This window comes from Rhamphochromis longiceps, linkage group LG8 (assembly GCF_057381845.1).
Source record: "Rhamphochromis longiceps isolate RC_006_pf linkage group LG8, R_longiceps_female_GT1.1, whole genome shotgun sequence".
Lineage (NCBI taxonomy): Eukaryota > Metazoa > Chordata > Actinopteri > Cichliformes > Cichlidae > Rhamphochromis > Rhamphochromis longiceps.
In genome coordinates, this window is record NC_140564.1 from 3,305,415 (window position 1) to 3,332,589 (window position 27,175).

At 43.2% G+C, this 27,175-nt stretch overlaps 1 protein-coding gene and 1 long non-coding RNA gene across 2 annotated transcripts in view; one reads left to right on the plus strand and one right to left on the minus strand.

Annotated features, from left to right (window-relative positions):
• LOC146662904 (ryanodine receptor 2-like) overlaps window positions 1-27,175 on the plus strand; it is a 317,890-nt gene that overhangs the window by 87,905 nt on the left and 202,810 nt on the right. Inside the window, exons 4-12 of the mRNA XM_085415489.1 lie at window positions 5,553-5,627; window positions 5,855-5,933; window positions 6,678-6,790; window positions 10,644-10,743; window positions 14,296-14,392; window positions 20,982-21,056; window positions 22,378-22,534; window positions 22,677-22,841; window positions 23,833-23,954. Coding sequence (XP_085271615.1) covers window positions 5,553-5,627; window positions 5,855-5,933; window positions 6,678-6,790; window positions 10,644-10,743; window positions 14,296-14,392; window positions 20,982-21,056; window positions 22,378-22,534; window positions 22,677-22,841; window positions 23,833-23,954 — 983 coding nt within the window. The remainder of the gene's footprint in view (window positions 1-5,552; window positions 5,628-5,854; window positions 5,934-6,677; window positions 6,791-10,643; window positions 10,744-14,295; window positions 14,393-20,981; window positions 21,057-22,377; window positions 22,535-22,676; window positions 22,842-23,832; window positions 23,955-27,175) is intronic.
• LOC146662905 (uncharacterized) overlaps window positions 1-27,175 on the minus strand; it is a 413,626-nt gene that overhangs the window by 78,723 nt on the left and 307,728 nt on the right. The window lies entirely within an intron of this gene.

Below are 27,175 nucleotides of genomic sequence, written 5' to 3' on the forward strand. Positions count from 1 at the left end.
CGGCCATCCGGGAGGGGCTCAGAGTAGAGCAGCTGCTGCTCCACATCGAAAGGAGCCAGCTGAGGTGGTTCGGGCATCTGACAAGGATGCCCCCTGGGCGCCTCCTGGGTGAGGTGTTCCAGGCATGTCCCACCGGGAGGAGGCCCCGGGGCACACCCAGGACACGCTGGAGAGATTATATCTCTCGGCTGGCCTGGGAACGCCTTGGTATTCCCCCGGATAAGCTGGAGGAGGTGGCTGGGGAGAGGGAGGTCTGGGCCTCTTTGCTTAGGCTGCTGCCCCCGCGACCCGGCCCCGGACAAAGCGGATGAAGATGGATGGATGGATGGATCTGCTTTATTCATGTGAACAGTTTTGTGGTGAATCAAATTTGGTAATTAGCTCTGAGTCTGATAAACTGTGGTAGACTGGCAACTTGGTACACAGTGCAGATGTAGTGGTATTAGTGGTATATTTTTCACACTCAGTAGGTATCAAGGCGAGAACCATGAAAAACAGACACAAACAAACACATGCACTTACAAATATAAATCTAGGCATATACTGACACATTAAGGCAACCAACCTGAACTGATTTCTGACACATCATGCATACAACACTGTAAAATTACAATCTAGCATCAATGTAAAGTATACTAATCTATATTTACTGCTGTTTGATTACAGCTAATAGTTACACTGTCACCCATTTTAGACACGGTAGATGTAACATCATTGGCGCTTTGTCATCAGGTTAAAATGAAGGTACTCTGTCAAGTTAGGTTGCACTGACAGAACAAGCCACAGCATTTGTGCGACACAGTCAAATTACACCATGTGAGATTTAACAGTAGTCCAGGTGCTTTATAATGCATGGTGTCACTTACCATGGCAACTATAGTTTCACAATTCCTTTAATAATCAGAGAAGCCAACAAAATGTATTCATCGTAATACTAGCATTTATGCTATGAACCTGCGCCTGGTGACCTCTCTGAAGTTCTCAGTATCACTTGCTGTTAGGTCTTTATCATTACTGTCTCAATGTTGTGGATAATGGTGTAAATTAAGTCTGACTTTGAAGAAGACCATAGGTTGATCCTTCTGCTCTTGAAGCAGCAGACATATAATAAACTCAGAAGACTTCTAGAAACAGCCCGAGGCAACAAACTTACTTCTGTTAATATTCTAACAATACTATCAAGATTTTAAAGATTAAAGTAGATATTGATATCACATTAATATCCATCGCATCATTTACTGCACATTAAATAAGTTCTTCCTAGGACTGCACTCTCAGCTCTCGGATGTTGTGTACTGTTAGCAATCAACAGTTTGTCTTTCTGTATCTGGAAGTCCCACAGGATCTTAGCTCAGTCATTCCTGACCACCCTGGGCTGGTATTCCATTTCCAGGCCATACTCGGCACAGATGTTTCTGTATATTATGCCGGCCACTTGGTTATGGTGCTCCATGTGTGGCCTGCCTGCTAGCATCTTACACCCTGCTGTTATGTGCTGGATTGTCTGAGGACCATCTTTGCACACCTGGGGTCTTGCCTGGTGTGGTAGATCCCAGTCTGTATGGATCTTGTGTTAAGAGCTTGTTCCTTTGCTGCCATGATTAGAGCCTCTGTGCTGTCTTTCAGTCCAGCTTTGTCCAGCCACTGGTAGGACTGCTGGATGTCAGCCACCTCCTCTATCTGCTGGTGGTAAATACCATGCAGGGGCCTGTCCTTTGATGATGGTTCTTCTCTTTGCTCCTCTTTTTTCTCGGGTTTCTGCTGCCTGAGGTATTCACTAATCACAAAGTCAGTTGTGGCCATCTTCTGATGTACTCATGAATGTTGGTTGGCTCATCCTGGACAGTGGTTCTGCTGCTCACCAGTCCTTAGACTCCTTCCTTTCTCTTAGCGCACCATCTCAGGGTGCTGGATTTGGGGTGAAACCCTCCAAGAATGGCGAGGAGCTTCCTTGTCTTGATGTCAGTGGCTTCTATCTCCTCCTTTGGCCAGCTTATTACCCCAGCAGGGTACCTGATCACCGACATAGGTGATCAAGTACAGGACATAGGTGTTGATTGTCTGGAACTTCTTTTATCTATTCAGCTGACTCCTCAGGACTTCCCTTACCCTCTGCAGGTATTTACTGGCCTTCTTATTAGTGCACACTGTCCATGTAAATGCAACAGTCTGAAAATAGGGCAGATGAGTTGCCACCATTAAAACAATGATTCCGCTTAAAATAAAGCACTTGCTTTTACTGACCCCTAATAAACCCTCTCTTACTTTGTTTAAATCACAGAAAAATTACGAGTCTTTCAGTTCCTGTTTTACAGCTGCTGTCACTGGTGGGGAAAGTGCAACCCTTCCCTGTTTTTTCCTGCAGGATGGCGTGCTAATGAGGCGGTGGTCCCCAGATGACACCAACAAAACGTACATTTTTATGGAAAATAAACCATCACAGATAAGTCTAAATATTCTACAAAACCCAAAGCACAATGGTGGTCTAGCACTAGCACATTTTTATCACTACTTCTTATCCAATAGATTGCTACATGTTTCAAAATGGATTAAACCAAGCTCATATTAGACAGGGCTTGGCTGGACCTAGAATAAGCATTCTATGGACAAGTAAAAATCTCTCATTTGCCAATTGTAAACTCCAATATTAAGCATCAAAACTGCTTTAAAAGCCTTAACATATCTTAATCTTAAAAATTAAGTCTTCACTGTCAAGCTTGTGGGAGAAACAAGACCCAAATGCAGTACTTCCTGAGAAGCGACAGTGAATTTATTTACAGTGAAGAAACAAGCAACGACGTGCGAAGCAGTATCAAAAAACGTGGTTCCCTCCATGATGATTTCCCAGCTCCCATGCAGTGAATCCCTCTCTCGATCTGTGGCGCTCAAAAATCCATTCAGAAATATTTGCAAGTGGTGCACGGCTCTCTCGACACTCTCCCGATTGTTGTCCTGGCTAAACAAGACACGATAATTGGGTGACTAACCACGACGAAGGACAAGGGATCTTTCACCATAGCACTGACTGACTGTTCAGGCACTGTGTCATTCAATGATCCAGTGTTGGCTGAAGTCCAGCCATTATGTGAAATAGTGTGCCTGTGATGAGAATCATCGTCAGCAGGTGAGTATGATTGCCAGCGGGTGTGGCTGGCTTCAGGGTAGGAAAACTGTCCAGGAAACAATGGGATCAAAACAAAGCAGAAAAGGCAGGTTGACTGGGAAGGACTGGAGGACCATGGCATTCACTTATCCCATGTAAACCAGCACCCATTTGGAACATTCCATATACTTGTCAGAGAAAGAAAATATTACAATTGTCATCGTGGCATGAGAAAGTGGTAAAAAACAGTAAGGAAAGTTCCATATCAAACTATAGAATCAGCAACAATACCTTTCTTTAATATAAGTAACTAAAGTCCATAATACAGGAAAAATTTAATCCCAATCAACTGAATCTAGAAATACCTACTTGGTCCCACAATTTTTAAATATCAGCACCCTCAAATGCCTATTGCCCAAAATTATAAGCTATTGTTTAAAACTGATGAATCAATATCCCTCCAAACCATCAATTGGGAGCAAGATCTTTCCATAAATCCAGATAAAAGATTCTGGACACGATACGCTTAAACACCTTCAGAAAAGCCCAACTTACAACTTGTACAATACAAAATTCTCTACAGAGCACACTATAGAGGACAAAGGTTGTTCCAAATGGGCCTTACATACTCAGACAAATGTGCCCATTGCAAAGACAACTCTGCTGAGAACTATATGCATGCTATATGGTCCTGCACACCTGTCAAAAGGCTCTGGATATGTGACGACGTGGTTTAGCTGCTGGATCCCAACCTCACCCAAGCTGTCCATCTTAGGGGGAAAAAGTGAACTAGATAAGTAAACACATCACATATGTTCCTTATGGATTGCTAAGAAAACTTTTCTCATGAACTGGAAGTCAAAAAACAGCTTATGCATTAATCAATAGAGAAATTTAATTCTAGATCACATCAGTCTGGAGACAATGTCTGCCTCCTCAAAAAAAAACCCAAAACTGATTTAATTTGTTTCTGCGTTTTGGAGATGAGGGTGGTTCCCATCTTTCAGAAGGGGGACCAGGGGGTGTGCTCCATCTCCTCAGCCTCCCCAGTAAAGTCAATGCCAGCGTGCTGGAAAGGAAAGTTCGTCTGTTAGTTGAACCTTGGCTACAGGAGGAACAAAGTGGTTTTTGTGCTGGTCGCAGAACACTGGACCAGCTCTCTACTCTTGAGGATACTGGAGGGTGCATGGGAGTTTGCCCAACCACTACATGTATTTTGTGGAAATGGACAAGGCATTTGACCGTGTCCCTAGGGGTCTCCCGTAGGAGGTGCGTTGGGATCATGGGGTGTCTGGCTCGTTGCTACGGTCCGTCCTGATGAAGAGAGAGCTGAGTGTTAAAGTGACGCTCTCCCAGGGTCCCAGGGGTGTGTTACTGTTAGAGGCCAGAGTAACCTGTAAGAGCTGCTTATACTGATGTAGATTTTGACCTACAGTACATGGAATACAAGTATACATGATAACCTGTATTATTATTATTACATCATTCAAAGGGTAGTGGCCTACCTTTTGAATGATGGTCATCACTAATGATACCCAGTTAGTTGCCAAGTGCACAGATTTAGAGGTGAGCTGCTGATAATGGGTGTGGCTGAGGGGAGGGCTTGATCGGAGGCCCACCCTGGCAAGCACGCTTTCAGATGAAGCAAGATTGACATCAGCAGGAAGCAGTTACAGCTTGGCAGGTCTCCTCCCCGGCTCCATCCAAGCTCTGTTTGCCTACTGGATAATACTCATAGGGTCAAAGACTTGGACTTTTTAAACAGAGAGCCGGCTCCAGTCCTTCCTGTACTGAGGGTGCCTGGTCAAAATCCAACAGCTCTCAGGCCCTGAGTAGTCTGAGCTACTTTTGTGGACTTCACAATATCAGGCATATAGTTTTTTGATATATCCATCACAAATCAGAGAAATTGAGAACAATAGCAGTGAACAAAATATAATGAAACGTTTTTGTTATAAGAAGAATTTCTTTTTCAAAATAATTTGATAATTTTTGCATTCATTGGCTAGTGGAGGGTTGCAGACTCAGAGCTGTGCACTGTGGCCCAGACATGTGGGATGTGGTTGCCTGCTCAAGTGTCAAGAAAAACCCCCCACGTGTCATATTCTAAGCAGCAATATAACTGTTAGACCAGAAAAGACACTCTGAATGTGAAGCAGGTGTTAGCAGTGAGTCCATCGGCTCAGTGCCCAAGTCATTGTTTCATTTGAAATCAATAGAATATTGTAATTACGCCATGAGCTAAGGATGGAAAGATGGCCGTGACGTAGCAATGATTACACTTCTACAAAGGGTACCTCTAAGCTGCTATGAAACATCTTGTTTTTCTTTATATAAAGCCAAAATTTTATTTCTGCCTTTGTCTATTGTATTGGCAGCTTTAGCTCTCCTGTTTATTGACATGTGTGCTTTAACGTTCTGTGTTGTTGTCTTTCAATAATTCTCTCAGATGGCCCAGGGAGGAGGTCATAGGACTCTACTGTATGGACATGCTGTGCTCCTGCGACACTCTTACAGTGGAATGGTCAGTGACACAGACTACATCTAAAAACATAGTGCAAAAAGATCCTTTTATCATGAATGTTGTAACATAGTTGGGAATAAGAAAAAGAAAAGCCTTTCATTCATCCCTCTGCTAAGGCACAATGTTTAAATGTTCACGCACAGTTCTAGAGGTTCAGTGAATGTACTGTCATTTCTTGATAATTTGATTGATAAAATCATTTTATTTATTTGTGTTTCTCTGTTTAGTACCTGTGCTGCCTGTCCACCTCGCGTTCATCCACAGACAAACTGGCTTTTGACGTGGGGCTGCAGGAGGATACCACAGGTATTTATGTTTTGTACAAATATCTGCACCACCGCTAAACGAAATGAGCGTGTCTCATTTAAAAGCTAAAACAATGGAAAACGATAATAAATAAAAACACTTCAGATAGTCCTTGTTGTGTAACACTGTAAAATATCCAGCCTGGCCCAAGTGAAAATATTTGACTGCTCACACGATTGCATATAATCCAAAAAGTTGACTTTCTTTAAAAATTCACCAGTTGTGAATTTTGGATAAAGGAGTGTTACGCAGAGTGTAAACATCAACTAGCTTCAACAAAATAAAGTTGTTATATGTTAAATATCATATACACCCCCCACACCCTCCTGTATAGCTGTATTAGCGAGAACAAGTTCAGCAAAACGTCTGTTTTGTGTGTCATGCTGCTGTTTGCTTTTAGTTTCTTGACATCATTACTGGAATGAAACTCGGTATTATTATAGAGTCTGACTGCTGATAAATGAAAGCTGCTGTGGAGAAACATAATGCACCACACCGAGATCTACTGTCTGCCTTATTGCTGAGCTCTCTTTTTAAAAGTCATGGAAATTACAACAGTTTCAGGGTTGAACCAAAGTGGTGCACACCCAGCAAGGAAATGGACACAAGTTTGTTTTTCATGGACACATCGCTGCTTTATCTCCTGTAATACTGATGATGATGATGATGATGATGATGATGATGGTGTGTGTGTGTGTGTGTGTGTGTGTGTGTGTGTGTGTGTGTGTGTGTGTGTGTGTGTAGGCGAGGCATGCTGGTGGACCATCCATCCAGCATCAAAGCAGCGCTCGGAGGGAGAAAAGGTTAGAGTGGGAGATGATCTCATCCTGGTCAGCGTCTCCTCTGAAAGATATCTGGTCAGTAGCAGCTGTGTGTGGGAACATGCCAGCAAAGATGAACTCAGATCTTGATGTTGCTTGCTTTCTTTCTTCATGTGGCAAGACGTGTCCTAGTACTAGTAGGATTTACAAATTATATTTACAGCAGGCAAAATAAATATTGAAGACATCACCTATTTTCTAAAAAAATATATTTCTAAAAGTGCTGTCGACAGAAATTCTCAGCAGAAGTCAGTCACATCCCATCCAATCTGTACATGCCAAGAGAAATCAAACCATAGATGTCAATAAATTAAGTTTTGCGTAATAATAAAAATTGACACAGTCTTTAGTTCTTTCCATAGATTTTCAGCTGGATTCAGGTCAGGTGATTGGATTCTAGCAGCATCATCGTCTCATTGTCCTGTGTGAAACATCCTTATTTAATGTTCATCATCCTGGTAGATGGCAGCAGATTTTCTTTTTTTAATCAGTTATATGAGGCATGCTAGTGCCATATGATGAAGAACTGCCCCATACCATGATACCTTTAGCAGTTTAAAAATTCTTCTGTAACCAGTACCTTCATGAGAGAGCTCACTGGTTTTATCCATCATGAGATGTTTCATGTATGACACCTGTATTTGTATAGCACTTTACTTAGTCCCTATGGACCCCAAAGCGCTTTACACTACATTCAGTCATCCACCCATTCACACACACATTCACACACTGGTGATGGCAGCTACATTGTGGCCACAGCCACCCTGGGGCGCGCTGACAGAGGCGAGGCTGCCGGACACTGGCGTCACGGGCCCTCTGACCACCACCAGTAGGCAACGGGTGAAGTGTCTTGCCCAAGGACACAACGACCGAGACTGTCGGAGCCGGGGCTCGAACTGACAACCTTCCAGATTACAAGATGAACTCCCAACTCTTGAGCCACGATCACACCTTGGTAATGAGACGTCTCTTTATAGGCCATCAGCTGGAACCAGCTGAAATTAATTTGCACCAAGTGGCAGGATTGCTGTTTAATTACTGATAGATTTCAGCAGTTCCATGCCTTTTTGTGCCTCCCTTTCTTCATGTGTTCAGTACGTTTTCCCCATGTCATTTCTCCTTATTACACAAAATGTAATTCATCATCATCTGTCATCATCATTTATTTATTTATATAGCACTTTAAAAACACACCTGGTAGACCAAAGTGCTGTACAATACTAACATGCACATAGTAATAAAACCAGATGTAGCAATAAAAAAATAATAAATAAATAAATAAATAAATAAATATCAGTTACCCACAGAGTTAAAAGCCAGAGAATAAAAATAGGTTTTTAATAAAGACTTAAAAACTGGCACTGATGCAGCCTGTCTAATATGGAGAGGAAGGTTATTCCAAAGCATCGGCGCTGCAACAGAGAACGCTCGGTCTCCTCTAAGTTTCAGCCGTGACTTTGGGACCGAAAGCAGCAACTGCTCAGCTGACCGAAGGGAACGAGTGGGGCTTCAACAAGTCAGACAAATAAACAGGTGCCAGACCATTTAGAGATTTAAAAGCCAATAAAAGGACTTTAAAACGGATCCTGAATTCAATTGGAAGCCAGTGTAAAGAGGCCAAAATCGGAGAGATGTGATCAAATTTTCTTCTGCCAGTTAAAAATCGCGCCGCAGCATTTTGCACTAATTGCAAGCGTGACAAAGTGCCCTGCCAAACCACTGTTAAAAGAGAATTGCAATAATCTAAACGTGAGGTAATAAAGGCATGAATAACGCTTTCCAAGTCACGCTTGGAAAGAAAGGGCTTAACCTTTGATAAACGTCTGAGGTGATAAAATGCTGATTGTACAGAAGTGCAGAATCAATTTTAACTCCCAGATTTGTGATAGAACTCTTTAGTTGGGAAGTCAAAGCTGCAAGATCAACATCCGGAGTATGAGAAGAACGATTTGGGCCAAATAAAATTGCTTCAGTCTTCTGATCATTAAAATTTAAAAAGTTTTTTGCCATCCATGCTTTGACATCAGTAAGGCAGTCAAGCAGAGGTCCAGTTGGGAGACTATCAGAATGACTAAAAGGTAAATAGAGCTGGCAGTCATCTGCGTATAGATGTAATGGCACTTTATGCATTCGGAAAATCGCGCCAAGAGGCAAAAGGTACAGTGAAAACAATAATGGCCCAAGAATAGATCCCTGTGGCGCACCCCAAAGCAGAGGGGCCACAGAGGATGAAGCTACATAAGAGATAGGACTTTAACCACAAAAGTGCCGAACCAGAAATTCCCACACAGTGCTGTAAGCGGGAGATCAGCAAATCGTGATCCACTGTGTCAAATTGTGTCAGAAAAATTCCTTCAAAATAAATGTCTTATTTGCCACCGATCTGGCGTTAATTAATCCCAACCTGAGAGGAATTTGCTCGGGAGCTTCCGAGGCAGCAACAACCAGATCCACAGGTCGGAGGTTTGTTCGGTCCACTCCACGCCAACGCAGATGTCGGAGAGGAGAGGGTTTTGCAGAACCCTTCTCAAGAGATCCCACAACAGGAACCAAGCAGGAGTCCACCGGGTCCAAAGCACGCAACGGCACCAAGAGTTGCGGGCAGGATCGACAAATTGAGCAAAGCTCATGAGGAAAACAAGAGATCCTGAGTCTCAGTTTGACAAGGCGACCTTCACGGTTACCCCGTCTCCTGCGTCGCTTCCGCACATCCAGTGGCAGTGGTAAGGAGCGCCAGTTAGGTGGTGTTACTTCCAAATCAGGAGGCAGAAAGCCTTGGTTGTCATTTCCAAACCAAGCTAAAGCTTTAGTAGATAAGCCTATTTCCTATAATGTCTGGCGATCATAAAACAATGTAGGGCTGACATGTTGCACAAAATTGACTAAAAACAATAAAATAAAACAAATAGAAGAGAGCGATAGACGGCATGCCAAACACACAGGCGCCATCTTTCTTTCTATTGATCTAAAGAAGATTCATGGACATCTTCTTTGCATCTTTGTATTGGATGGGTTGTTGCCAACATCTGGTGATAATTTCATGTCAGTAGCACCTTTATAAATACATTTACTGTAGAAAAACAATAAGATAACAGTGTTTATACTCTGGTTAATAACTGGTTTACAGACCGTTATCTGCACAGTTATTGTAAAGATGTAACTGGTGTTTATAACACTAGTTTTAAAAAGAGTATAAGGTTGTGTAGCGTTGGCATACAATCACAAGAGACTGCAAATACTTTCCAATTTTATTCACTATTTTATTGGGTCTTTTTTTGAGGTTTAGGCAACAAAACGACTTCCAGTTTCTGTGTTTTTATCTGTTGTACAGTGTCCTTGGGTGCTTTGAAAGGCGCTATTTTTAAATAAAATGTATTATTATTATTAGTTATATTATAATTATTTATTAAATGTATAGTATTTGTTGTATTCATCATTTATTATTAAAGTTATAGATTGGATTGTAATATTATATGACAACTGAGAAATCTGCACAAATAATGTGATCATGTCACAAATCTCAACACAGTTGGGAAATAAATGTTTCCTTTGGGACCCGTGGGTGCCAGATGAAAGCTGAAGGGTCTCTATGCCTGTGTGACTCGGCCCTAATTTCCCGAAATCATTCTGCAGCATCTTGCTCTCCATTGGCTCTGCTTTCCTTTTCCCTCTCTATATATTTAAAACACTTACTTTATAGAATATAAAACTGTACCTCTAATCCTGTACTGTGAAAGTATCTGAATAATCACATAATCTCATGAATCAGGACTGATTTGCTTTTCCTACTGTCTAACTGGTGTTTCTGATTTGGAAATACTTTCTGTATATATTTCAGTGTGGTGTGTCAGTAAATAGTTCAAACATGACTCACGTCTGTTTCCTGTAGCACCTGTCCTATGGTAATGGCAGTCTCCATGTCGATGCAGCCTTCCAGCAGACACTGTGGAGTGTGGCTCCCATCTGTTCTGGGAGTGAAGTAGCACAAGGTATCCTTATCTCTTTCTCTCTCTCTTCTTTTTTCTTCCTTTTTTGCAGTTTTACCTTTGTTCAGAATATAAAGAATATAAAATATAAAATATATATAACAACAACCAAAAATAAATCGAACAATAATCTGACCCTTAAATAATCTGTATTCTCAAAAAAGGGACAAGTATATAGCATAAACCCCATCCATGCACAGTTCATGTGTTGTAACAGTCGGCTTATATACGAGCCTGTCATAGTTGGACTTATCAGGTTTTTCTGTAGAAGACAGTTTATTAAAGTTTAGCTGCACTGAAAACAAATATTGTCATCTTTTCAACAACTTAAGAAGTTTTTACTTACATTCTTAAACAGACGTCAATAGCAAGAGTCAAAATGCTTTATTTCCACCATATAGCTGCGATATACTACCTGGATTACCGCTGTCCAATTATGTAGTCACAGTTACTCCAAGACTGTAAGAACAGTAACTAAATAAAACAATATATTACAAGTTGGAAATGATAACAACATGACTCTAATAGATACAAATAGCTCTCATTATAAATATCCCTCTATATTACACTAATTAAATATAAATGGTCGACATAGAGGTGCGCGTTTTATCATACTGTACTGTTACTGCCTCGGTAGAGGATGTGCAATTAGTAAGGATGTGCAACTATTGCAATGTGTACTTGTGCTTTAGATGGAGGAGTTGTACAGGAATGACTTCCTGTCTTGTTCAGTGGTGCATTTTGGTCATGTCAGTCTCTCACTGAGCATGCTCCTGCGACTGGCCAGCACATCATGGAGTCGGTAGGAGGTATTGTCCTTATCTTGGACTCTCCAACACCATCTTAAGAGAGTCCAGCTCCATCCCCACAATGTTACTTGGTTTGGGGATCAGTTTATTGAGTCTGTTGGCATCCACAACCTCCAACCTGCTTCTCCAGCATACAGCAGCACAGAGGATGGCACTGACCACAACAGACTCATAGACAATCCTGAGCATTGTCCGTCCGACAGATATTAAAAGAGTAGAGTGCAGCGGTGTTTTCAACCCATTTCAGTTTGTTGTCAGTGTGTACTCTTCTACTCTGTGGATCCCCCCTTTGGCCACCCTATGGCACCCAATGGTAAATAGCTACAGACGGATTCCACCTCAGAGATCTGCTACCATCTTGCCTTCTGGCTACTCTTCAGCTCAGCCAGAAAACAGCCCAACTGGAAAGTCAAATACAAGCATTCAAACGAACTTAAACTAAAACGTCTGTTCTCGAACATCTCCTATTGTCCACTCTGTATTCCCATTTCAGCAGGTTAAATCAGTTCTTTACCACCTATTCAGTCTGAGCAGTCCAGCTACTATCATCTGGGTCCTTATGCCAGTCCTAATCAACCCGCACTTATTCCAGCTGCTTATCATGTGGAGCTGAGAACTGGTTCTTGTAAAGAACCTGATTCCAGTTTGTGTGGCGAGGAGGAAAATAGCGTACTGCACTACTAATGGAATTGCTAAATTCTTATCAGTATTTTGGGACCTCATGATCACATAACTCTTCAACATCTACAGTTACTAATACATCAATATATTACTTACTGTGCTCATGTTAAAGCAATAACAATGGATCAGTCACCAACAGGAAGCCAGCAGACCTCAAAGATCCTGTGATGTTGTTCACATTAAACCCTGTCCATCCGTGTCACGCCCTGCAGTTTAAAGCATGGCCTTCCATTTGGCAAATCTTCAGCAAACCTTCTTTACTTTACCCCGTCCCCACCAAACTGTTCAGATCTGCATCTCACTTTTTATAAACCATTTAGTAAATATTATCAACAGCTCTCTACAGTCTGGCAGGTTCCCTGTGTCACTTATATGTACTGTAATCTATTGGTACTGTAATCTATTGGTACTGTAATCTATTGGTAATTAATAATTGCAGACGTATGTCTAATCTTTTACTCCTCAGCAAAGTATCTGGAAAATCGTTTCAACTCACAGTCTTAATGATAAGTAGCAGTCATGATTCAGAGCTCATCATAACACAGAAACAGCTCTTACTAAACAGTTATTACTGATGAACAGGAGGATCAACAGTGATTCACAGAGAGTTTCAGTTCTTCCTGATGTCTCTGCTGCTTTCAACACTGTTGACCATGACAACCTAATTCAAAGGCTTTGTGACACTGTTGGTTTAACAGGTCAGGTTCTTGATTGGCTCCCATCAAAATCAAAGGTTAAAAACTGAAAATTCAATCAGAGTTTCTCTAGGGTCAGTCCTTGGTTTATTTAATCGTAAATGGACTGGTTCTTCTGTAACGCTTTTCTAATTTACATACTCATAGTTATTTATACAACATGCCTAAAACAAGCACTTTTTTCTTTCTGCTGTCTGACATTCACACTCCAATGGATGCTCCAGAGAGGAACATGGGTTGTTATCTTCAAAATGACACTGAGAAAGTGGATCCTGTTCATATTGAGTAGATTAGTTCTAGTTCAATTCAATTGAGCTTTATTTATAAAGCACCAAATCATAACACCAGCTGCCTCAAGGAGTTTTATATTTTGAGGTAAAGAACTTACAATATTACAGAGAAAGCCCCAACGAGCAGATGACCCCCTGTGAGCAAGCACTTGGTGACAGTCTGAATGAAAAACTCCCTTTTAACAGGAAGAACCAGGCTCAGGACGAGGCAGCTACTGGTGAGATTATTAGAATAGCTTATCACAATGCTCTGTTTGCAGCACTCCCCAAATCATTAGTAGGACGTCTTCAGCTCATTCAGTTCTATTCATTTGGCTCCAGGGCAATATAGAATTACCTTTAAAATTCTTCTATTAGTTCTATTAGTCCCCCCGCCCCAGTACATCTCTGATTTGCTCACTGTCTACAGCCCAGTCAGACCTCTCAGGTCATCAGGTTCAGATCTTTTAACTGTTCCCAGAATCAGATCACAGTCTGCTGAGAGTGCTTTCTGTTATTGTGGTCCTGTTCTTTGGAACAAGGTGCTTGCTGACCTCTGTTACATCTATTACTATATCCACAAACAGACTGAAAACCTTTCTTAATAATTCTCTGTCTAGATTTTACCAAGTAGGGTGCAGTAACGTCAGTCATCTTTTTTCAGTATAACACCTCTATACAAAATGCTATGGAGCTTTTCACAATTTTGTATCTGTAACCAAATTCTCATTTTTGTGGGACGTCCAGAAATAGTTCATGACTCACTTTTTCACCGACGCTGATGTTTTGAGTGCCATTGTTTGAAACATAGCTGTTTTTCATTTGGACAAGTATTTCTACTGATCTTTATATATCTGAACAGGGGTGTTTCAGAAATATAAAGATCAGTTGCTGCCTTCCCACGTCAGGTTCATCCGAATACTCAAATGAGTTTCAAAAATAGCAACGCATGCAAGATAGCAGGTGTACTGCTGCTTTTTTGTCATTTCTCTGGAGAATTATGTATCAAGTTTCACCCTCTGATCTGCCCTCCTATCTGCCCCTTTTATCTCCATTCATTTAATAAAAAAACAAAAATCCTCACCCTTTGCTTTCTTTTAGGTTTCCTTATTGGAGGAGATGTTCTGCGCCTACTTCATGGTCACATGGACGAGTGCCTAACAGTTCCTTCTGGGGAGCATGGAGACGAGCAAAGGCGGTAAGGTGCAAAGCTTAGTGGTGCTACTGCTCTGAAATAATTCAGTTTACGCACACACTTAACCTTCCTGTATAAGTTACCTTGAGATGACATATGCTATGATGCTGTCTGTGCAAGAGAGAGAGTCAGAGTGGATTCGAACCCACTCTCAGCTGTGTGGCGTATGGTCGCCTGCTTGGCTCAGTGAGCTGAACCGGTGCCCAAAGTGCAGCTTCTCAGAAACAGCTGGATCAAGAGGAGAAAAAAGAGAAATGCACACATTACCCCAATTTAGCATACTGTCAATGGCTGTACAGTGTTGTTCCAATATAGTTGAGATTTCTAACTCTATATTTACAAGGATCAACACTTAGAAAACATAAGGAAGCTAAAGAAGAGGGATTACATAAGGAATGTAGGGATTAAGACTCACTGCCAATATTAATAGACTTAAAGAAGTCCAGACGCTTTTCTTTCCAAGCTCCTGTGACTACGATGACCTGGATGACTGAGAACCTTCACAGACATATTGCCGTACATTTTGGGAGGAACACCCTTCAACTGGTGCGGGAGTATGAAAGGGAATCAAGGAAACTAGCGGATTATAGGAACCATCTCCGTTTCAACCTAAGATGTAGACAAAGCAGAGTTGTTCCTAAGAGCCTGCGCCTTGGATCCACTGTCAGGGGATACAGAGCAGACTTGATTCTACAGAGAGCACAAAATCACCTTTTAAGTGAAAGGATAAGACAGGTGCATTTCACCATAGATGCCCTCCAGATCAAGATCAGCCAGACCCTGCAGGAACTGGAAATCCTTCTACCCTCTCCAATTTTAGAAGAGGTTTACAAGTTTGTGGACAAGGCTCAGCGGGCCCAACACTCTAAAGGAAAAGAAAGACAACGCAGGAAATTTCACACCTTGCTTTCAAAAACACACACTCCTCATTCTGAACCAACACAACCCAGAGAAGAAAACACACCTGATGCCAGTCAGGAGAAATGGGTTAAGAACTTTTCAGACAGGATTCTCACTGAACCTGAAAAGAGAGTATTAGCCAAAGGACTCAATTTTGCCATTTCTCCACAACAGTTGCCCATAGTGGACCTCATCACAGCCACAGAATCTGCCATACGGATTAATAAATTATCACAGACAGAAGCAGAGCAAATCAGGATGAAAGTCTCAGCCACGCTCTCCAGTGCCAAAGTCCCTCCATCCAACCTCACAATACAAGAAAAGAAGGCCGTCGCTTCCCTGAGCAAAGACCACAACATCACTGTTTTACCAGCTGATAAGGGAAGATGCACCGTGGTCCTAAACACTACAGATTACCACACAAAGATCACTACTCTCCTCAGTGACAACAATACCTACGAAGCCCTAAAGCGAGACCCCACAAGCAGCTACAAAAAGAAAGTTATAGCTTGCCTTCAAGACTTTGAAAAGGACAAAATCATTGACCGCCTTACATATCACCGCCTTTTCCCAGGGGATGCCATACCCTGCATCTACGGACTTCCTAATCTCCACAAGGAAGCTGTCCCACTCAGACCCATAGTCAGTAGCATAAACTCAGCCACTTACAACATTGCTAAACACCTTGCTACCATCCTTGCGCCTCTCGTGGGGAACACCCCACACCACATCAAGAACTCCACCGACTTCACCGACAAGGTCCAGAAACTTACCCTGGATCCAGATGAAACCATGGTGTCCTTTGATGTAGTCTCTCTCTTCACTTGCATACCCACCACGGAGGCCGTGGAGACTGTCAGAAAATGACTACAAGAAGACAGCTCCTTGGAGGACAGGACCAACTTCACACCCGATCAGACCTGCACACTGTTAGACCTCTGCCTCACCACTACATATTTAAGTACAACGAAGGCTTCTACAGACAAAAACATGGTTGTGCCATGGGCTCCCCCGTGTCACCTATTGTAGCTAACCTTTACATGGAGGAAGTGGAAAGGAAGGCTCTTGGCTCTTTCAAAGGAAGAGTACCCAGCCACTGGTACAGATATGTGGACGACACCTGGGTCAAAATCAAGACACAAGAAGTGGAATCCTTCACTGCGCACATTAACGCTGTGGATAAAAACATCAAGTTCACCAGGGAAGACACAAAGGACAACTGTTTGCCTTTCCTGGACTGCGCTGTGCACATTGAAGAGAACGGCAAACTCAACATCGAAGTTTACCGGAAGCCCACACACACGGACCAGTACCTCCTCTTTGACTCCCATCACCCTTTGGAACACAAACTTGGAGTAATCAGGACCCTACACCACCGGGCAGAACATGTTCCCTCTAAGCCTGAAGGGAAAAAGAAGGAACACACACATGTAAAGGAAGCACTCAAAACTAAATGGGCGTTCTTAAAGTCAGCAAAGAGGCACAGAAAAGAAGATCAGACACCAGCGAGGGAGGACAGACGCAACAACATTGTCATCCCCTATGTAGCCGGCGTATCAGAGAAACTCAGGAGAGTTTTCTCCAAGCATGACATCCCAGTGTATTTCAGACCCAGCAACACGCTCAGACAGAAACTGGTTCACCCCAAAGACAAAACGCCAAAACACAGACTTAACAATGTGGTGTATGCTGTACAGTGCAGCGAGGAATGCTCAGACCTCTACATTGGAGAGACCAAACAGCCACTTCACAAGCGCATGGCACAACACAGAAGAGCCACCTCCACAGGACAAGACTCAGCAGTCCATCTGCATCTAAAGGATAAAGGACACTCTTTCGAGGATGCCAATGTTCACATTTTGGACAGAGAGGACAGATGGTTTGAAAGAGGAGTGAAAGAAGCCATCTATGTCCACTGTGAGCGACCATCTTTGAACAGAGGCGGGGGTTTACGACACCAACTCTCTGCCATCTATAATCCAGTTTTGAGATCCCTTCCCAGACGCCTTAACGCCCACTCACATCCTGGGCCATCTGACCTCAGGAATTCGCATGATAAGGTGGGGCCAGGTTTCACAATGAACTCACCCGAAACTCTGGCTGATTGGGACCCACACCCAGTTTCCCACCTTGGCTCAGGCGATTAGAGGATCATCAGGGGGTCCTTTTGTCCCTCTGTGGGGGGTCACTCCCACTAGGTTTATATCTGGGACTCTCCACCATTTGACCTTAGAACTGAAGAAGCTTCTCGGATGAGAGGTGAAACGTCTTCAAGCAACTTAAAGAAGTCCAGACGCTTTTCTTTCCAAGCTCCTGTGACTACGATGACCTGGATGACTGAGAACCTTCACAGACATTAATAGGTTTCATTTGCACCAATAAATAATATGATGACTCTGTATATTATTTATGAATAAAAAAAATGAGGGAAATAGATCAAACAATTAATATGATCTCAATCCATTAAAAAGTAATTTGGGGATTGTAATTAATGGGAAATTTCGATAATTTATTCGTTTACTCAGTCTCAAAAAATACTCTGGGCTTTCTATTTATAACTATGATAACTGACTAATAACTAAATTAATATCTAAGTTCTTTATAACAAAAGTTGTACAAGTATATAGTCTTATACATTTATTACATTAGCATATGTAGTTAAGTGAATTTATTTACAAGAGAAACTGTCACGGCGAGTAAGAAGAGCCGTGTGGAAAAGGTAAAGGAGGATCCAAACAAAAAACAAAAAAAAACAAGGAGCACAAGAGTCCAGATCAGTCCAAAAACCCCACAAGAAAACAGTTCAAGAACACAGGAAAACAGATCAAAAACCAAACCAAACCAGAGCTCAACAAGAGTTCATGAAATGTTCAGGGGGTCGACCCGGAGGTCGACAGCACAAGAGCCAAAACAGTTCAGGGGGCCGGCCGTGCGGACAGCAACGGTGGTGATGGACAAACAGTTCTGGGGGCCGACCGTGCACACGGCAACGGCGGCGACGGGCAAACAGTTCTGGGGGCCGTCCGTGCACACGGCAACGGTGCAGACAAAACCAATCAGGAGGCCGGCCACTTGGAAGGCAGTGGCGGCCACTGAGAAGGTCCGGAGGCCGGCCGCGAAGCCAGCGGTGGCGACGAACTCTCTCCGGAGGCTGGCCTTGACGGCCATAACGCTCAACTAGAGGCCTGGAAAGCGGCTGGCAGAGGCGAGGCGGAACAGGACGAGCTGGGTCCAATGACAGTGTGGCAACCGCAGGACCAGACGAGGCAGGACCGGACGCTGAAGCTGGGCCAGGCGTGGATGAAGACACGGAGGCTCGGCCAGACGTGGATGAAGACACGGAGGCAGGACCAGGCGTGGATGAAGCTGACGAGGCAGGACCAGGCGTGGATGAAGCTGACGCTGCAGGCGTGGATGAGGCTGACACTGCAGGCATGGATGAGACTGACGCTGCAGGCGTGGATGAAGACACTGCTGCGGAACCGGACGGCAGCGTGGCGGCTGCGGAACTGGACGGCAGCGTGGCAGCTGCGGAACCGGATGGCAGCGTGGCGGCCGTGGAACCTGACAGTGGCGATGCTGCAGGCGATGATGTTGCAGGCGATGATGCTGCAGGCGATGATGCGGCAGGCGACGATGTGGATGCAGTAGGCAGTGATGCTGCGGATGCAGCAGGCAGTGAGGCTGCAGGCGGTGATGTGAATGCTGCAGGTGATGGCGTAGAAGTCGCAGGGGATGATTCAGCAGGTGACGGCTGAACAGACTTCCCCGTACCGTCAGCTGACATGAGGATGTGCTGGCTGGGTCCTCCAGGACCCCCAGCAGACGAGGCGTGGTGCTGGGTGGGCTTCTCGGACCCACCAGCTAACTTGGCTTGACGCTGGACGGGCGACTCGGGACCTCCAGGTGAAGGTGGAGTTCATGGAGAATGAAGTTTTGTACCAGCGGGTGCAGTGAGTCCAATAGCCAGGGATAATTGGAAATAAGCTGCTGTAGCCTGGCTTCCAGAATGTAGAGAAATGCTTCTCCCTCATGCTCTAGCCACAGGTTGATTGATTTTGAAGCTGAGTCCGTTATGAGCTCTCGAAGCTCCGTGGGTGGGGTGAATGCCGCTGGATCCATATCTGGCTGGTCCGTACTGTCCTGGCGAGTGAGAAGAGCCGTGTTGAAAAGGTAAAGGAGGATCCAAACGCAGGCAGTTGTGAAGGTGATTTATTGAACACGAAGTATAGATAGGCAAACGGCAAAACAGAGAACTAAACTATACTGGGACAACTAAACTACTGAGCATGAACAAGAACACGAACCTGGATATAAAGGAAGGAAGACGATGGTACATGACGATGACGGCAGGGAACACACGAATGAAACATGGTGGATACACAGACGGACCAGCAACTACAAAGACAGAAGACGCAACTTAAATACCCACAGAGAAACACAGGGAGATCACACACATGTAGGGACACAGCTGGGAGTAATCAACAAGACGAGACAGAGGTAAAACTGAACACACTCACATGAGACGCAGACCTTCACAATAAAACAGGAAACAAGAGATCAATACACGAGGACGCAGACAGGACACAGAACTAAACTCACACAAAACCTGCGAACAAAAACCCCAAACCAGAATCACAGTAATATAATATATCACAAATAATCAAAACACCAGACAACCCCAAAACACTCCAACATGCAAAATAAACCAAAACATTGAAACTGACCCAGAACCGTGACAGAAACAATATAAAGTTATCATTGTCTAATATTAAAACGGTTTGATTATTTGAAACATGTAAGTCTAAGAAAATGCAGACAGCACTGTACATTCAAAGTCCAGGCAAAAGCTTTAGTTTGGAAGCAGAAATTAAAAAATTCCTTCACCAATAGTGAAATAGTTGTTGAGTTGTGCTCATCAGCAGAGACTCAGACTGACTGCATCATGTTGGTAATCTGTGTTTATTCAATGGACAGCAGTTATTTTCAAGGTTTTACCAACCTGTCTGGAAGTGATTGCAGTCAATCCAAGCTCCACAGATCCACCAGTGCAACTACCTTGTGAGTGAAAGTGGTCTACAGAGGTTGAGGGTGTTGCATGCTTAACCTCTGCGCAAGCAGTTGGAATGACTGGAACAAACAGAAAAACAAAAACCCAAATCGGTGCTGGGAAGCCACTATTTTTCTCCCAGTAGTCTAGCGTGACTGGGCCATTATATAGGGATGATGGTAAGCTGAACTAATGCTGTGCTATATCCCACTGGACGGCTCTAAAAGAACACACGTAGTTTCCAAGTCTTATTTCAAAAGACGCCTCTCCAGTCAACATTTTTTGTTCTGCCTACCTTCAGCTTTCTTTACCCACCAGTTGGGGCCATTACACATATAATACTCAGTTTGTCTGGTTCTGCTTGGAGGGACAGAATGTAACAAGTCCCTTTACTGACAGAGAGCTTTGACTAAGATGAATAAGACTATTAATAATTATAGTTTTAAGAAGTTCCCAAAGGAGACTGCCAAGCTGTTAAACAATGAGGCTCAAAGTGACTGTGCTCCCATCTGACTAACTGCTGGGGTTTATTATGAGACTGTATAATCAGGTTAAATACTTATGAATCTTCTTTGCAAATATAACAGCACTGTTGGGAGATTTGTTAAAACAGATTTGCAATTCTGTCATTCGTTTCTCCAGGACAGTGCATTACGAAGGCGGAGCCGTGTCCTGTCATGCCAGGTCACTGTGGAGGCTGGAGACACTGCGAGTCGTGTGAGTATAAACAACATACATGTGCTCTGCATACGTTTACAAACAGGTTAATGCAAAATAAAAACACATGTAAAACACATACAAAACCCAATGTAATACTAGTGTCAGTCACAAGACACGATAAAGGAAGACAAAGGAAAGTTGTGATAGTTGCGTCAGGCGGAGAGATTGAGCTGGAAAGGGTGTGCAGCAGGTTAGATAGAAACATGTTAACAAGTGAAGAGACTGTGTTGAGAAGATGAAAACAGTATTTAAGGAACTGATGAATGTAGAAAATAAGAGGGAGAGAGATGGATTGAGGAGAGCTAGTGAATCAGGAAGTGCAGAGGCTTAGAAAGGAGGGAGTGAGGGCAGTTGATTCAGATGACATACCTGTGGCAGCATGGAGACGTGTAGGAGAGAGGGAAGTAAACTTTTTAACCAGACTGTTAAACACAGTTTTGGAGAGTGAGAGGATATACTGGTGAGCCATAAGATGAATGCATGTGAAAGAGCTGTTGAAACTAGGTTAAGAAGAAAGGTGATGATCAGTGAGCAGCAATATGGTTGCAAGCTGAGAAAGAGCACTACAGACGGGATATTAGCTTTGAGAGTGTAGATAGAGAAGTGTGGAGAAGGTCAGATGGAATTACACCTTCTCTTTGTGGATCCAGACAAAGCATATGATAAGGAGCTAAGTGAGAAACTGTGGTAGTGTATGAGGAACTCAAGAATGGCAGGGAAGACTTTGCCAAAAGTATTCACTGGTCTGCCTTTGCACACATATGAACTTAAATGATATGCATGTGCAGGCTATGCAAAGATGCCCCTCAGACAATCCAACACATGACTGCAGGGTGCAAGATGCTAGCAGGCAGGACATACATGGAATGCCATAATGCCATAAAAGTGGCTGGCATCGTATCCAGGAACATCTGTGCTGAATGTGGCCTGGAAGTCCAGAGGTCAAAAAGGGATCATCCCAGATCCTGTGGGTCTTCCAGATACAGACAAACTGGTGATGACTAAGAAACTGTCCACAGTGGTGGACAAGCAGGTGTGTGGGGACACCTGTCACTCACAGTGGCAACTTTAACCACTGACATGTTGGAAATGTAATAATTTATTTCAACATATGTATATGTATGTACAAAAAGAAATGTTTACATTATATGTTATATTTAGTATTTCGATCTATGGTTCAATGACTAAATAATACTGTATAGTGCAGGTTTAAAGGCACTGAAACCATTGATGTTCTGTATGTCTAATTCCTCATAACATGCACTATTAAATCAGTCAGGTTCCTTGACTTTTTTTGGATTTCTGTCAATATGTCCAGGTGGAGTGGGAGTCATATCCGTTGGGGTCAGCCATTCAGACTGAGACATGTGACCACAGGGAAGTATCTGAGCATGGTAGAAGACAAGTCTCTGTTGCTGATGGACAAAGAGAAAGCTGATGTCAAGTCTACAGCCTTCTGCTTCAGGTCTTCCAAGGTATAGAGTTAGTGACATCAGTAGCAGTGCTGTCTGTGAAGGCCATAATCTATGAAATCATTGTGTTTTGAATGAAGGAAATTCTCTGTGTTTTTATAGGCTCACTTGTCTAAGTGAATTTTCCTCTTTGTTTCTCCTTCAGGAAAAGCTGGACCTGGGTGTGAGGAAGGACGTGGATGGGATGGGGACTCCTGACATAAAGTATGGTGACTCTGTGTGTTACATTCAACATGTTGACACCTGTCTGTGGCTTACTTACCAGACTGTTGATGCCAAGTGTGCACGCATGGGTGGAGTACAGAGAAAGGTACCATATCGCACCAAACCATAACTTCACCTATTACAACTTTATAAATACTTGTGTCTGTAAATATGGTCCATGGTGAGGTTGTGGACTTTCATTATGCTAGAGTTAACGTAAAATTAAGATGAATGTAAAATTCATGCACTTCTTGCACAGTCAGAATGGGGAAAAGTTTTTCAATTAAAAAGGGGGATGAGCTGTGTTTTCATCGACCCAATAGCGTTGGATTTACCTCAGATACTTTGAATCTGCTGCATTATTTGGACAATGACACCATTTTTAAATGTTATTAGTTTTTACTTTTTGTACACAACCACATTAGATTTTAAATCAAACATTTCAAATGTAATTGAAGTGAAAATTTCAGGCTTAATTTATTAACACCATTGTAATAAAAATATTTGTGGGTCTTTCACTAACTGCAAATGAAGCTGACTTGGTGACTGACTTGACCAATGAAGAATATCTATCTTTGTCTTCTTCTTTCTTGGGTTGCCTTTGCAGTATGTGTTTGGCCATTAGCCATTTACTCTGCTGTACAAGCAGTTTTGTGGTATTTGGCTGAATCTGTGCAGAGTAGACACCTCTGCACTTCAGAAATCATTCTGATTCTTGTGTCATACCATCAAGAAACATTGTTGACATGGTTCCACTGACAGCCAACGCAGAGGGAAACCTTGAAAAATTAACAACACATAATAACAACATATAAGTATTTATATGTTTAACATATTAGTCCGGGTCTCTGTGGCAATAGTTAGTGAAAATGAAAGAACTGTCACTAATTCTAAAAGCTGCTGGATGCTGTAAAAGACTTTACTTTTTTCACTAATGGAACTGTTTTTGTGCAAATTTCCTATAAATATTCTGAAGATTCCTCATGTATCCAATCAATGCATCACCCATCAACTGCAAAGCAACTTCCTCTGTTACTGAGCAATCTTAATACATTTCTGAATCTGCTGAACCTGGAGAAACTTTGTTTCTTATTTAGGCAATCATGCACCATGAGGGGCACATGGACGATGGGCTGACACTATCGCGATCACAGCACGAAGAGAGCCGCACTGCAAGGGTCATCCGCAGTACTGTCTTCCTGTTCAACTGCTTCATCAGGTGCAGCGAGTAGTGATTTTCAAGTATGCATGTTACACTTGCCTGTAAGTTACTGTGGCATCATTATAAAGAGAAAAATGGAAATCACTGGGTTGAATAACAATCAATCAATCAATCAATCAATCAATCAATCAATCAATCAATCAATCAATCAAAGCTTCATTCGCCACATGCAGGTTGCCCTGCAGTGAAATGGGACCCCCCCCCGATCTTACACACACAACACAGACATTACATGGGGATACAAGTCAGAGATCGGTAGCGTTACAGAAAAACACTGAAATGTACACTACAATGGGAAAGTACAAGAGGAAAAAAAGAGACCTCTACTCATGCTGTGCTTCCATGGTAGGACAGCATGAGAACAGGAAACAAAAAAAACCAAAACAGCACCAACATGAATAACATTAATATGTAGAAGGTCTATAACTTTTTAACTTCAAATCTTACCTCAGTTGTGAAACTCAGGTAAGGTTTTGTGAAACTGTTTTCACCGTGAACTGTTTTACTTTGTATTCGTATATCAATTACTCCCAAATACAACATTTGTTGTCACATTTAGACAACATATTCAAATGAGAAAAAGTGCAATAAGATGACAAAGTTCAGTTCATTTGTAAAAATTTATAGGACAGTGGTGACAAATTCATTTTCACAAAGGGCCAAACTAGGAAATAAGAATCAAATTAAGGGCTTAACATAGAGTACTGTCCAAAAGTCCTGAGCCACGTCTCATTTCTTTATGTTTTGCTTTGAAAATGGAAAATTTGTGTAGCGTCGTACAGTTTGCACTAGCACTGGGTAATTTGCCATCAGGTGGCAGAGGAGCCTACATTACACTGCTCACCCTCTGTAATGTATAATGTGTAGCCCAAAGGTGCACAATGAAAGCTCATGTTTGAAACACTAACGTAGAGTGTGATGTGACTGCAAATGTGGTCACATTACACTCTGATGTAAAAATCAATCCAACAATCTCTCATGATTAGTGTATTATTATTATTATTATTATTATTTTTTTTTTTTTTTTATTTTTTTTTTATTTTTGCCTGTCCCGTTTGGCTCTTTTGCATCAGAATTATTGTCTAAAGGCAAAGAAAGATGCCCAACGGATTTACTTTACCAAATTGACCATCCCAGCCTTGCCGTAATGGTCCATTTGATTCACCTTTTATTGTTTATTTTATTTTCACTTACTGAATACGGGACAGACTTGACTGGGGGAAAGAAGGGGAGAAAGAAAGAGGGAAAGAGAAACAGCTGAGAAGAGGGACGGGGGAGAAGGGCAAAAGACAAAAACCAACAGAATGATCAGAAAAAAAAAATGCATATATCAATCACCTGGATCACCTGCTGAGAAAGAAAAAAGAAAACAAGCAGAAGAGAACAAGAGTAATAGAATAAACAACATCACAATGATATATGGGAATATGACAGTAAATACTAAATATTTAACATTATTGTGCAGCACATAAGATCAACAGAACACAGTGTGCTTTGAGGTAGGAGCCAAAAAGGGTGTAGTTTGTGGGTGTGATCACCCGTGTGTACACCTGTGAGCATGGACGCGCTTGTTTTTTTTTTAAAAAAGGTTCCTTCATGTAATGATCTGCTAGAGGGTGTGGGGGGGCCACAGCCCCGTCCTCCAGGGCATGAAGCAGGTATGGAGGAGATCAAAACTCCAGACATCCAGAGGCCCCCAGAACACAAGAGACCAAGGAAGACCAACAGAGGGGCAGCTGCGCCACTGTCCCGGAAAGAGCTGAGGAGAGTCCCAGATGAGGGCTCACTCAGCAGCTGTGGAGCAGAAGCCAGGGGGGGTTGCAGTGACGCGCCCGTGAGCTCCGCCGGCAGCCAGCCGTGCCTGAGTGACCTCCGAAGTGGCCCGAGCGAGCCCCAGGCTCCAGGCCCCGATAAGCGGCCGCCAAGGAGTGAGCCGGTGTGTACCCGGACGCCCATCCCCGGACACAAAGAACCACCAACGCACCGATGTCTGAGGGCGTCTGCCACTGGCAGGGGAAGTGGTGGTGGGTGGAGATAGGCCTCCAAACCTTGGAGGGCCTGAGATGTCCCCAGAGAGGTGGCGTCTGATACCCAACCTGACATATAGACACAGACATACAGGCACACACATATGCAAACATCCATTCCCACCCTCATGCTCTCATATGCACTTACTCCACACTCAACCAACGTGGAGACAGACATAGAGAGACGCTGTGCACACGATCATGATTAGTGTATTAGTGTATTTCGATCTTGTTTACACAAACATTCTCATTCTGCACCCAGCGAGGCCCCTCCCCCATCTCGCATATTCTGGCCACTTGTCTGTTACAGACCGCTCGTCAGACGTTGCAAACTGGTTCTGAGACAGGTGAGAACCTGGCCTGCTGGAGCTCTCTCTGCTCTTCAGGACTGTTTTGAGCACACTGACTGGGACATGTTCAGGGAGGCTGCTACAAATAGCGATTGCACCAACTTGGAGGAGTACACATCATCTGTGACCAGCAACATTGCAAGTGGATTGATCATGTCACTGACTTCATCACTATCATAATACCAGACCAGAAAATGTGGACCACTGCAGAGGTGCGTGTGCTGTTAAAGACTCGAGACTCCGCCTTCAAAACAGGTGACAAGGTGGCCCGGGGAACAGTGAGGGCCAAACTGCCTCGAGCCATCAGAGCAGCGAAATGTGCGCATGGCTGAAGAATCCACAGCCACTTCCAGGACAGTGGTGATACGCGGCGCATGTGGCAGGGCATCCAGGGCATCACCAACTACAGGTAGACGACACCTGCCTGTGATAGTGACGCCTCCCTACCAGATGCACTGAGCAACTTCTATGCACAGTTTGATGCTCAGAACAGCGTGATGGTGAGGAAGATCACCCCACCTCACAACGACCAGGTTCTGACCTCGTCTGATGTGAGAACTCTTCAAAGAGTTAACCCATGGAAGACTGCTGGTCCAGATAACATCCCTGGAAGAGTGCTCAGAGAATGTGCAGACCAGCTGCTAGATGTCCTCACTGACATCTTCAACCTCTCTCATAGCACTGCTTTCATTCCAACGTGCCTCAAGGCCACCACCATCGTTCCTGTGCCAAAGAAGTCCTCAGTGTACTGCCTCAATAACTACCGTCCTGTTGCACTCACACCCATCATGATGAAGTGTTTCGAGAGACTTGTCATAAGGCACATTAGGACCCAGCTGCC